This window comes from Cicer arietinum, chromosome 1 (assembly GCF_000331145.2).
Source record: "Cicer arietinum cultivar CDC Frontier isolate Library 1 chromosome 1, Cicar.CDCFrontier_v2.0, whole genome shotgun sequence".
NCBI classification, from domain to species: Eukaryota; Viridiplantae; Streptophyta; class Magnoliopsida; order Fabales; family Fabaceae; genus Cicer; species Cicer arietinum.
This window is the reverse complement of record NC_021160.2, coordinates 3,431,559-3,444,336: the sequence shown is the minus strand read 5'-3', so window position 1 is coordinate 3,444,336 and position 12,778 is coordinate 3,431,559. Positions and strand designations below refer to the sequence as shown.

Genomic DNA, 12,778 nt, shown 5'->3' with positions numbered 1-12,778 from the left:
TCCCTCATTTCCTTCAATAAATCATATACTATATCCATTTTCTTCTGCTTTCCAAACCCGGTGATCAAACAAGTGTAAAGTGCAACATCAGGTTGACAGCCGCGATCCACCATTTCGTCAAAATAATCTACAGCTTCTCTCATCATCTTTTGTTTGCACAAGTCCTGTATCAATATTGTATAACTGTGAACGTTCGGCGACGGACCTTTGGCTTTCATGACTTCAAATAACTTAATGCTATCAGACTTCTTCCTACACCTTAACAACCCTACAAGCATAATATTATGTGCAACAATATCTGGCATAAATCCCTTATCAATCATCTCATTCCACACCGTCCCGGCCTCCAACAAGTTTCTAACCCTACACCAACCATTAAGAAGTATGGTGTAAGTTTGTAAATTGGGAACAAATCTATCTTTAAGTTTTTCAAACACAACTTGGGCTTCTTTAATAAGCTTCGCCGCACAAAGACTATCAAGCAAGAAATTAACAGCATCAACGCCAACTTTAAACTTATACTTCTTCATAAGATCAAAGATCCCAACAGCTTTTTTCCTTTCCTTAGCAGAAGCAAATGCCTTGATAGCAATTGCAAAAGTCTCCATTGTCAAAAGACCCTTCTCACCCATTTCATCAAGCATTGCTACCATAGTCTCAAATTGTCTAGTCTTCCCTAAAATATCCATCATGCAGTTATAAGTTCTTGAATCGTGATCAAAACCAGGCCTTTTCCCAGCCCAACAAAAGAACCTAAATGCAGGCTTCCTAGCATGTTTGAACCTTTGCAACACATCCACAACAAAATCATGTGATAACATAACCCCACATTCATCAAGAACTGCCTCCATGTTCCTATCCAAAGCAAACAATTCATCAATCACCTTGCATACCCTATTAACCTCGTCTGAATCTGCACATGACTCAGCATTAACACCACCATCACTACCCTCACCCTCAGTATCAGATTCAACCCCACTATTACTAACACTACCAAATCCCCTATAATTATCCAAAAACAGAAACTTTTCATGGAAACTAGAAAAGGGTAACCTAGAAAAACAACCCAAATGGGAAATCAACAGTTTTTTTTGTAGAACAAGGAATGAAGAGGGGTGTGGCAAAAGAAGTGGAATTTGAAAACAAGAATGATGGAAAGAGCGATTAAGAGGATAATAAAGCAAACGAGACAAGGGAAAAGAGCTACCACAAGGTAAGCACACTTGCTCTCTTCTTCTTTGGTGTCCATTTGTTCGTCGTCCCTGATGGAAAGAGCGAAGCTTGGTGGTGGTGAAGACACTGAAGGTGCCATGTGGCAGTGTGGAATCTAGGAACAACGTTGTGATTGGAATGTTGTTGGAGGATGAGGTTTTGGTAATGTGTCGGAGAGAGAGATTCATTGGATTTGAAGTGCCATTAACTCTGCAGAAAGCAACAAAGTGAAGTGGAGTGGCAACGACGGAAAGGGAAGCTGGTAAATTGAGGTTGATTGGGTAACCGTTGATGGACCCTGCAAATTCCTCAATGTTTGGCCCACTTTTAAAGTTTATGGATCTGAGCCCAAAAATTTCATAATTTCATCATAAATAAATAAATAAACCAATTAGATATAATTTATTTCCATTAAAAATGTTTTTTACAATATTGCATATTCCGAACATGTAATACATCGTGCCTTATCCTATATGCTTGATTGGAAGAATCTGAATGCAATCGGTGATCGTTTAAATGTGCATTGATCTTTTGTCTACTTTTACAAACTTTAGAGTATGTTTTGTTCAACAAGTGAATAGTGTGACCCATAAACTTGCAAGAGAAGCCCTATCCATTGTTAGTCTCCTAGTGTTCTATCAAAGTCTTATTTGTATTGCTGATATTTTTATGAATGAGAGGCTTGGATCCTCCGGTTTTTCTTTTTTTTTTTTTTTTTTTTTTTTTTTTTTTTTTTTTTTTTTTTTTTTTTTTTTTTTTTTTTTTTTTTTTTTTTTTTTTTTTTTTTTTTTTTTTTTTTTTTTTTTTTTTAAGTTAAATATAGCTTTAATTCTTATAAAATTTTGACTTTTTTTTTTAATTTCTATAAAAAATAAATACAACTTTCAGACGATACAAAATTATTTGGAAAACAATTTTAGTGCTCTACTGAAACGAAATATATTTAATTGTTCTTCAACTTTAAAATATTTGAATGATTTTTTGTAAGCATGTTAAAGAACATTATAAAAAAAATTATCCACAAAATTTAGATTTTTTAACTTAAGATGAATTAAATATGAATCTTTTAAATGTAATAAACTCAAGATAAAAAAAGTAACGAAAATATAATCTTAAAATTTGAATTTTAAACTATTTTATAAAAAAAAGTAACGAAAATATAATCTTAAAATTTGAATTTTAAACTATTTTGTATGAACGAATTTTTTATAATGTCGTAAATATGCTAATAAAAATTTATTCAAAAATATATGTCGACTTAACAACAAAAAATAAAATTATTTGCATAAAAGTTTTATAAGAATTAAAAGTTGTAATAATTTTATACAAAAAGTTGAGATTTTATAAAAATTTAAATCGTATTTAAAATTTGAAAAAAGAAAATCTATTGTTGTCTACTTGCTCCAGATATTCCCCCGGGTGGATGGTCCAAGGCACAATGTGTAACATTACTTGCTCCAATTATTTACAGCAAGATATGTTAATATTATAAAATCATGCTAATAAGTGTTCTTAATAAATTAAAAATGAAAATAAAACTGAAGTTTTGTATTTAAAAGATCAAAATTTAAATTTTAAAGAATTGAATATATTATTTTAAAGATAAAATTTTCATTTTTAATATCTTAACAAATGTCTCTACCCCAACAACACTCACTAGTATTTTCCATATTATAAATTAGTAATGCATGATTTTTTTATATATATTCTGCTTCATTTTGATGAGTATGCATGTGGAAACATTCTTTTGTCTTATCGCACCCTTTCAATTTAAAATGAGACACGCCTATACAGGAAGAGAAAGGGGTTGAAAATGACAAGTATCAAACAAAACAAAAACTACAACTGTAACTAATACCTACATAGTATTTGTTTTATGGTTACCTCAAAAATTATCCTAATCTGTATCCTCGTGAAAGCCAAGGATTGTAGTGGACTTATTCATATGTCATTATTTGCTTTCATTAATTTTTTAATTGCATTCTAGATACAATTTAAGTTCTGAATTGGGGATAATAACCAATTTTTTAATGTTTCCATTGTTCCATACAATCAAAACAGGACAAACTTTGCATATGATTATCAGTTTCTCACCTTTTCGTAACTGCTATGCGATGATAATATAACATAATTAGTAGTTCCAAAAACTCTACAACATAAAATTAATTTCAAACAATATAACTTGTCTCCTTTTAAAACCTTTAACTTTGTGTCGATATCAACAACACGGCCTGCAATAGTCACATCGTAACTTAATACACGTACACAAATAAATTAAAAAAGAAGAAGATATTTTAACACAAAATTAATATAAAAAATCCACAATAAAATAGTTGATTAATACAATTTAAATTTATGGTTAATTACATTCAAATTAGTATAAATAATTAATAAATAGTCTTCGGCTTTATTTATAAGTAAAAAAAATTGATGTATTTGATTTAAAATTTAGATAAAAAATATCATTTTTGCTTATAAATAAAAGAGTACAACAAAGTTGAAATTCATTTACCGTCCACTCAATATAATTAACCAAATATTTGAATGTGATTAAGCATAATTTCCGGTGCTTAAATCTACTTGTAATCAAAAACATAAAAATCATACGTTCAAATTTGTGATTTATCATATTTAATAAATATTTAACAAGTTTCGTCATTTGTTATAGTCATTTGTTATATTCATTAATCATCCAGATAGCATAATTAACCATATAATTGAGCTTAGTAAAGAAGTTATTCCCTCATGTTCTTTTTATAAAAAGAACTTGAAATAGTATATATTATTGGTTTTTTGTGTGAAAATATGATTACTTAAAAAATATAAATTATGTGCATACACATTTGACATATTGTTACTTGTCATGTTCCTATAATTGAAGATTCTGCTTTGTAATTTAAGTTTATAAATGATCTTGAATTGAAGCTAAAAAGGTTCGGTTATGAATATAGTGGCAGAGTTTGAGACATAATAATCATATAAAAGATGGTAAGAGGAGTAACTGATAATGGAATCCGTAGCAGAAAGAAATCATCAAGAGGTCACCACAGATTCGTAGGAGTTCGTCAAAGACCATCAGGAAGATGGGTGGCAGAGATCAAAGACTCTATACAGAAAATTAGGCTCTGGCTCGGTACATTTGATACAGCTGAAGATGCAGCTCGTGCTTATGACACTGCTGCTAGAGCTTTAAGAGGTGCTAATGCAAGAACAAACTTTGATTTGCCACAAGCTGCAACCAATGGTGGTGGTGGTGCCAAACGTGGTGCTAGTTCCACTTTCAAGATGGAAACCACTGAACCCTTTTCTTTTGAGGATGTAAATGAATCTGGGTCAGATTCAAATTGTTTTCTTGGTGCACTAAAAGCAAAACTTTTTGATGGAAAAGAAGGGAGGTTTTTTTCATTTCCTTTTCATAATTCTGTTCCTGTTGTTCAATCAAACATGGTTTCAAATTCAAGTCAGAACTTTTGTGCTAAGAATGAATTAACTCATGCTAATAATAATACTATGCCTAGTTTGTTGAGTGTTTCATCAAACACTTCTTCTAAGAGTGTTGTCATACCAAATCATGATCATGAAGTTGTTGATGGTGTTAACAATAATCAACTTTGTCAAACACCATCTATTATGACAAACATGTTATGGTCAAATGAAATGGAATATGAATTTCCTTGGCATACTCAGAATATGATGACTCATGTTCCTGATAATAGTATTAGTACTAGTTTTCCATGGCCAGGGGTAATAGAGTCAAATGTTGAAACAAATATGGTGAACATGCAGTTACCTATAGTTGGTGGAGCAAATGAAGGGTTTTGGACATTGGAGCAGCAACAGCAGTTTGTTCAATGTGAGAACAATAGTTGGTTTGGTTCTAGTGGATCTTGGGATCCTCTTATCTATGTTCCCTCTGAGCTAGCTTGATTTAGGTTTATATGTCAATGAAACAAATCTTAATTTGTCAATTTTAATCATTCTTTTACTTTGATACTCACTCTCAAATATGAAATATAAACAAAAATAACATATAAATAGTTGATGTGTTTGGTCTAAAATTTCGATCAGATATCAAAATTTTAAATATAATTTTAGTTTATATTTTATCTTAGATAAAATATTATAGAATACATTATTAATATAGTTAAAAATCGACTATAATTATCGTGTGAGGGTAGTGATTTAGTAGAGTGTTGTGTTTGTTCTTTGATTTAGAACATGTAACATTAATTTTCAGCATTTTAATATGTAAAGTAATATCATTTTATTTATCTATTATAAATCACTAAGTATGCTAGAGAACAATATTTATCTTTGAGTTTACAATTGCAGTTTTGTTTTCCATGATTCATTAACACCGGAGAAAAAGTATTGATCAAAAGTTGAATCATGCTTTTGGGTTGAAGCTAAACATGTTAAGCCCTTCATATGTCATTCTCCAAAACAATGTCAAGAACAAATGTAATAACAAGGTTCATAATCTTGTTATGTAAAGTACACTAGTTTTTCTGAATTAAGACACATGATATATAATCACCGACCGAGTTATGTCACTAAACAATAAGATTATGAATCTTTAAATACACTCAATTATCAAATAATATTGATTATTAAGTATTGTATCCAATCAAATTCTAAAATAATGTAAAATTCATCTTTTAATAATAAGTTTCATAAATAATAGTAAAAAATGTTAAATGAATTTTAACCAAGAGATCTCCAATTTAATCAAAGAAATTAACAAATCTATCTTAGTAACATTCTTCTTCGATAAGTTTAAGACTTTTTTTTATGTGTAAAAACATCACTTCTAAATAGATGAAAATAAGTATACTGGCCTCCAAAATTTAGGTTTGAGGACATGGTATTACCTAAGTCAGTGGAAAGTCACATATGTAGATGTCATTTATGATATCATGCTTTACTATTTATTCTAATTCCAAAGTACGTACCCGATATAGAAAAAGTTATAGTCCAATTATTTGATTCCACTGGCTCCTCTTTTGTAAAATTACCTCATCTATCTATTGGTTCATTGAATGAGAATTGACAAGATTCTATAAATAGTTGGGAAACATACTACCACAAATGAAAAAAGTTTTCACACAATATTTTATATTTGTGTAAAATTTTACATAAATAATTTATATGATATAATTATTTTTTACCGAATGAAAAAAATTTGAAAAAAAAAAATGTAAAACAAAAAAAAATAAAGAAAATTGACAAAAATTGAAGGAAATTCGAATTGACATGATTTAAACTCATAGGTAATTAATCTTTTCTATCATGAGAGTCCAAGACTCTAAGTTGCACCCTCCCATGGAAGGAAATCAATGTTAATGCTTTGATCATAAAAAAGAACGGTCCTCTCGTTATCAAATATTTTAATATATAGTTACAGAAAGGCTTGAGGAAGGAACCTTTCTATGAAAAGCCAAGGACCTAGAGAGTTGACATATTATTCATGTTTATTTTGACAAAGACATATTATTCATGTTATGTTATCCTATATATAGTTGATCGGTTCTAAAATATATGCTATAGAATTTTTGCCATTAATTTTCAGTCATCACTATATATCAAAAATATGTTAAGAAAAGAGTTACATCTCTAACATCTTTTCTCCTACAATTTCCTATGAAGACTTAAAGCATAGGCAAAGAATTAATTGGGACAACGTGGTATTTTACAAAGTGAATGTTTAATATTTATTAATGAAAACTTTAAAGATACTGTCTTGAAGATAATCTAGTCGGTATTATTTTGTATAGTTAACTCAACTAAAAAGTTGCATGAAGTAATTCAAGTAAAGAAGAAGACATTTTTTAATATTGGTCCTTAAGAAGTTTCTAGTTGATAAAATACCCTTTGAATAAAAAATTAGATATTGAGTTTTCAATTCTTTGAGTATGGCTCATAGTTACAAATAAATTATCAATTCAGTAGAGCAAAGTCCCACATAGAATAATTAAGGGATAATATTGTAATTTGAATTGTAATGTTTAAATATAAGTTATACTCTAAGTTATAATCTTGAATCATGATAAAAAAGTATTGCAGATTTTTTGCAATCAAATATATAGACAAAATTGATTGAATTGCACGATCAAACATATAGACAAAATTGTCTTCGTAAACATGACAAGCACATTAATTCATTAAAGTTAACCATATGATAGCAATGATGTTAACATTGAAGTTGATATTATGGTCATATGTTTTACATAGAGACTTTAGTCTTTCTCAATTCACCCCGTTAGACCTTGCATTGTTGGGGTTGATGTGTAATTTGGTAGACACTTCAAATGAACAAAGTTCAAATAGCATATTAGATTTTTATATCAAATAAAACTCACCTTTACAAAATCGAAGTAAAGTGAAAATGTCTCTTTTTATAAATTATTTTCGGATCATATCCATGTTAATTTGATAATTTGAGACTAAGTTTCTCTTCAATACAATATTTTGAAATTAAAATGGCTGCACTCTCTCTCTCTCTCTCTCACACACACACACACACACATATATATATATATATATATCTTATTTAGTGCATGGCGGCATCACAATGGCTCATATCAAGAACTTCGTCATTTATTTGATCTCTAGGTTCACTACGTGCGAGAAATATATTTGGCTGTTAAAAATGAAAAATTCATTATATATATATATACTAAAGACTTCACAACAAATGACTGGTACAAATACTATTTTTAAGATTTCATCTATAAATATAAATTCAAAGAATCTAATTCCTAAGGCATGCCACAACCACTTAAGGATTTTGAACTTCATTTTCATTCATCTTTAATGTCCAAGTCTTAAAAAAAATTCCCCTGCTTTGTGCACCCCTAGATTCTCATTCTCTTTATTAATAAAGTGATTAACTTTGCTTTAAGATTTGACAACTTGTTCCAGCTTTCCATTTTTTAAGGTGGTATTATTGTTCGATCTATTTCAAAAAGATAAAAAGTATTAAATATCAAAAGATATAAGATTGGTTTTGTGGTTGAAGCGAGAAAAATAGAAAATTAAATGATAAAGATGTTGATGATTCGATCTTCACCTTAAAGAAAATACTTATAATATTAACAATATTAATTACTAACGTTGGTTGGTGCTTAGAAAATGTACTAGATGCCATGTACATGAAAGAGGGAGAAGGACCATTTCTTCTACCCAAAATATGTTTGTCAATGATGATGGAATAGAAGGTTCAATTCTCCACCAAGGAAAAAAAAAGGACAAACATAAATATGTAAATGAAAAACTCATGGTCTATATTATCATGACCGTAGATTATGAATCAGTCTATATGTTTTGTGTAGTAGCCATTAAAATGATTCTGGAATAATTTATTTCTTTTGAAGAGGATCAGTCAAAAGAAAGCAAAAGGATGACTATGGTGTGAGTTGGTCACTTAAAGTTTTTGATGTGACTATATAGAATTTGATCTTGCTTTGGTGCCACTTATTCTAGAATATTATATTAATTTATATATAAATCAACAGGAAGCTCTAATTTATATTACATAGCAGTTAAGTAGAATTGCATCTTTGCATTGCATTGGTGAAAATGAAGAGTTGTGATGAATGGAAACCTTTTATGATAATGATAGCAATTGATTTTTCTTTTGCTGCTGTGAATATTCTTCTCAAGAAAGTCCTTGATGAAGGAATGAACCATTTGGTTTTTATCACATACCGTCTCTCAATTGCTACCATATTTGTAGCTCCAATTGGTTACTTTAGGGAAAGGTAGGTGGTACCTTCAACTCCTCATTCAATAGTATTCTTCTTCCTCCTTTTCCTTTTGTTATTTCTTTTGTACTAGTCTTTGATATTGTAATCAGCATGCAGATGCTAAATCTAAGTTCATATACTTGAAGGAAATCTCTGGTCTTTTGGTTATGATCATATTTTTTCATTGCAGAAATAGCAGACCAAGGCTCACACTTAGAATTTTATGCTACCTTTTCTTAAGTGCCATTGTTGGGTTAGTCATAAAAACACATTTGATGTTATCTCTTTCTTACTAGTACTTTTCTTTTTACTTCTCAATTATTACCTTTAATCTTTTTTATAAGAGACAGATAGATCAATAAAAGTTAATATATTTAATCTATATTAAAGATTAAATTTAATATAGATCAAATATATTAAATTTTATTAACTTGATTATCTCATAAAATGAGAGTGAGATGGGAGTATTTGTTTTGTTTTGTTTTGTGGTTATAATGGTTGGTTGTAGTGATACACTTATTAAATACTACTTTTTCTTTATAGAGCATCAGTGACTCAATACTTTTTCCTTCTGGGGATCGAAAATACTTCTGCTACATTTGCTTGTGCTTTTGTCAACATGGTGCCTGTGGTCACTTTCCTATTGGCATTGCCATTTGGGTATGACTCATCAAAGCTATGCTATTTATGTAATTTTTTTTTATATAAAACCAACACTTCAAATTAAAAATATTTTTAGTATCAACACATGGAAATGTGGAATATCAATATCAAACTGACATATATTGTTACATTATTATTGATATTTACGTATCAATATTTATGTTTCTTGCGTGCTAAGCTACCATGAGTTGATATAGCCTCTTGTTTCTGCCACAGATTAGAGACTGTGGACATCAAATGCAATAGTGGTAGAGCCAAAATTGTTGGTACATTGGTCTGTATAGTTGGAGCATTGTTGTTGACACTTTACAAAGGAAAGGGTCTGTTTAATTTTTCTCAGCATGATCAGTCTTCATCAGTGAAGCTAGCATCTACTAGGACACCAGAGAAATGGAGTATTGGTGTGATAGCTTTGATTTTGGGAACCCTGTTTTGGTCTTTTTGGTTCATTTTACAATCTAAAATAAGCAAAACATATCCATGTCAATATTCTAGCACAGCAATCATGAGTTTCTTTGGAGCCATTCAATCAGCTGTCATTTGCTTGTTCATTGACCACAACTTGTCAATTTGGGTTCTCAGAGGAAAGATACAAATAATTGCTATTTTGTATGCTGTAAGTTCACTTTTTCATTTTTCGTGTCATTTGAGAGATCTAACTAATGCTTGATTAGTTTTGTGAAAATATTTTTTATTTTAAAAAATGTGTTAAATTTATTTACTAATTAGTAAATAAAAGACTTATAAAATGAATTATTGAGAGAAAATCAGATGTGAAAGCAACGACTAATTAAATATTATACGATTATAAGAGACTTTGACGTTATATCTTTACTTAAAATCTTAAGAAATTAGGTATAAGAGTCACTTCGTTTATATATTACATATTTAAATCATTTATAGTCGTTATACGACTAACCATTCACATCTAAATTCAATAATCTCTTTCTCAAGTATAAGTCTTATACGCATCCATTACAATCAATAGAAAGCGTCTTCTGACTACATCGTCAGAAACACTTTCGATACAGAGATTATGTGAATATGTATCTTAAATCATCTAACTAAAGTTGGTTAAACTTTAATAGTTGTTATAACTACATTTGGCCAAGTTAGTTATGATAGGTGGTTATAGTTAACTTGCTTTTGTATACTATAAATACAGTTGTAATATTGTGCAGATGGGTGTATGTTATTGTAGCAGTAATAGCTGAAAAACTAAGAGAGGCATATGCAATTCGTGATTTATAAAAATTCAAAGAAAGAAGATTAAGGGAGAAAAGAAAGATTGAGTGAAAAGATTAGTATTGTTGGTCAGTGATAGACACTAAGAAATCAATCTTGAGAAGACCTTAATATTGTAAAGTTCAATCATTACTGGATTAGTCTTGTTTGCTTGCTTGTGACGTAGGTCTGATCAATTAAGACCGAACACGTAAATCTGAGTGTTATTCTTCCCTTATCCTTCTTTAATTTTCGTTTAATATTGATTGAGAAAACTGATTTACAAAACTGCAAAAAGAAGAACCAAGAACGTTCTCCGTTTTCTGATATTTCAGTTATGTCCAGAACGTTCTCCGTTATCGTTTTTCTTCTGCAATTTTTTTTTTTTGTTTGTTAATCCTTATTGCAGATCTCAATATTGTTTTTAACATATTCAATATACCAGGAGTCACTCACGCTCCTCCACTTATAAGAAAAATAAATATTGATAAATTTAAATAAAACAATAATATATTTTGGAAACTCTAAAATTAAAGAAAAAATAAATTTTTCTAATACTAGAGATTAATACTGTAAAAATGGTTACAACACATAAATTTCTATTAATCTCTCACGAAGAGTACTTGTACACTCATATTCTCTAAAACAAATACTAATAATTTTAGAGAGAGTTTAAATTTCTTTAAAAATAATTATCAAATGCTCATTAGTATTATTTAAATGAATAATAATTTTGTTCTAATAATAATTTAAAATGGAATCTTTGCTTTTTATACCAAAAAATAAAAAACTTGAAATGGAGTGTATTTTATGAATTACGTACAGTGTATGATAAGAAAGTGAAAGATTGTGTTTACAGGGAATAATTGGATCAGGTTTGTGTTTTGTGGGGATGTCATGGTGTGTAAAGAAGAGGGGTCCAGTCTTTACAGCAGCATTCAGCCCTTTTGTTCAGATAATGGCAGCTATGATTGATATCCCTGTCTTGCATGAGCAGCTCTATCTTGGAAAGTATGTTACGTTTATTTTTCATATATATATCAGATGTGAGAAACAGATAAACTAATGTAATTTCTCAATTTTCAGTGTGATGGGATCCATCTTGGTGATGATTGGACTATACATTCTTCTATGGGGGAAGAGCAAAGAGATGAAGAATCGTTTGAATAAGTTAGTTGAGGAAGCTGAAGAAACCAAGGAACAAGAACCACAACCTCAAATACAACACTTAAATGTGTCTTGTGATTCACGGTGTCACTAACACCAAGTCACACTTTTGTATTCACTTTGTATTTAGTTCAACGATACACTAGAAAAATGTGTAAAATAACATATTATGATTTGATCAACCTGGCTTCTGGAAAAAAAAGCAAGTATACTTTTGTTTATTTAAACAAATCAAAATATTGTCAAGATAACAAGTAGAAAAGCTAGTATATGTGAAATGAAACGCAAAGTAAAAGAAAATTAAATAATTGTGAAGTTAGAAAGAAAGATATTTGGTGTATATGAAACAATGACTTAAAAATATAATTTAATTATTATGCTTTGATCATGTAAATTTACATTATCTGCATATTACAATTATTTCTAATTGTAATTTTTGATATAATTACAATAACAATTCATTGTAACTTTATCTTTATAAATTAAATTGGTTCATTGTAATTTTCATATTTATTTTTTATTTTTTCAATTTAATAATGATGGCTCACCATCAATCACACTTTATATGGATAAAGATAAAGAAGATTAACGAATAACAATTCTCTCACATTCCATTTCTATAAGAGTGGTTAGGAAAGAGGGAAAAAGAAAAGAGAGAAAGAAAAAAGAAAAAAGAAAAAAAAATAGAAATGTTGATAATGATGTATGTAGTAAAAGCTTTTCATGTTGGAGAAAGATACGTAGAAAAAGTATGATATGATAAGAAA

The 12,778-nt window shown here is 29.3% G+C and overlaps 3 protein-coding genes across 3 annotated transcripts in view; 2 read left to right on the top strand and 1 right to left on the bottom strand.

The window, feature by feature from the left end:
• The window catches only part of LOC101515040 (pentatricopeptide repeat-containing protein At3g62470, mitochondrial-like), a 2,628-nt gene extending 958 nt beyond the window's left edge, over positions 1–1,670 (bottom strand). Inside the window, exons 1-2 of the mRNA XM_027330497.2 lie at positions 1,660–1,670; positions 5–1,554 (exon numbers count right to left, since the gene is read on the bottom strand). Coding sequence (XP_027186298.2) covers positions 5–1,554; positions 1,660–1,670 — 1,561 coding nt within the window. The remainder of the gene's footprint in view (positions 1–4; positions 1,555–1,659) is intronic.
• Positions 1,671–3,667: 1,997 nt separating this feature from the next.
• On the top strand, positions 3,668–5,281 carry LOC101512662 (uncharacterized). The gene has a single exon (XM_004485869.4). It carries the CDS (start codon positions 4,198–4,200, stop codon positions 5,137–5,139), a length of 942 nt encoding a protein of 313 aa, XP_004485926.1. The 5' UTR covers positions 3,668–4,197; the 3' UTR covers positions 5,140–5,281.
• A 3,128-nt stretch (positions 5,282–8,409) lies between these two features.
• LOC101512335 (WAT1-related protein At3g30340-like) lies at positions 8,410–12,153 on the top strand. The gene is made up of 6 exons (XM_004485868.4): positions 8,410–8,972; positions 9,148–9,210; positions 9,501–9,617; positions 9,837–10,236; positions 11,704–11,855; positions 11,931–12,153. Exons 1-6 carry the CDS (start codon positions 8,791–8,793, stop codon positions 12,103–12,105), a joined length of 1,089 nt encoding a protein of 362 aa, XP_004485925.1. The 5' UTR covers positions 8,410–8,790; the 3' UTR covers positions 12,106–12,153.
• Positions 12,154–12,778: the final 625 nt, after the last annotated feature.

Bases quoted from the DNA above. Each gene is read 5' to 3' on its own strand.
- LOC101512662 (XM_004485869.4), top strand. From the start codon at position 4,198: ATGGTAAGAGGAGTAACTGATAATGGAATCCGTAGCAGAAAGAAATCA.
- LOC101512335 (XM_004485868.4), top strand. From the start codon at position 8,791: ATGAAGAGTTGTGATGAATGGAAACCTTTTATGATAATGATAGCAATT. The intron at 9,618-9,836 runs GTATGACTCATC...TTTCTGCCACAG, and splicing joins CTATTGGCATTGCCATTTGG to ATTAGAGACTGTGGACATCA. The intron at 10,237-11,703 runs GTAAGTTCACTT...TTGTGTTTACAG, and splicing joins TAATTGCTATTTTGTATGCT to GGAATAATTGGATCAGGTTT.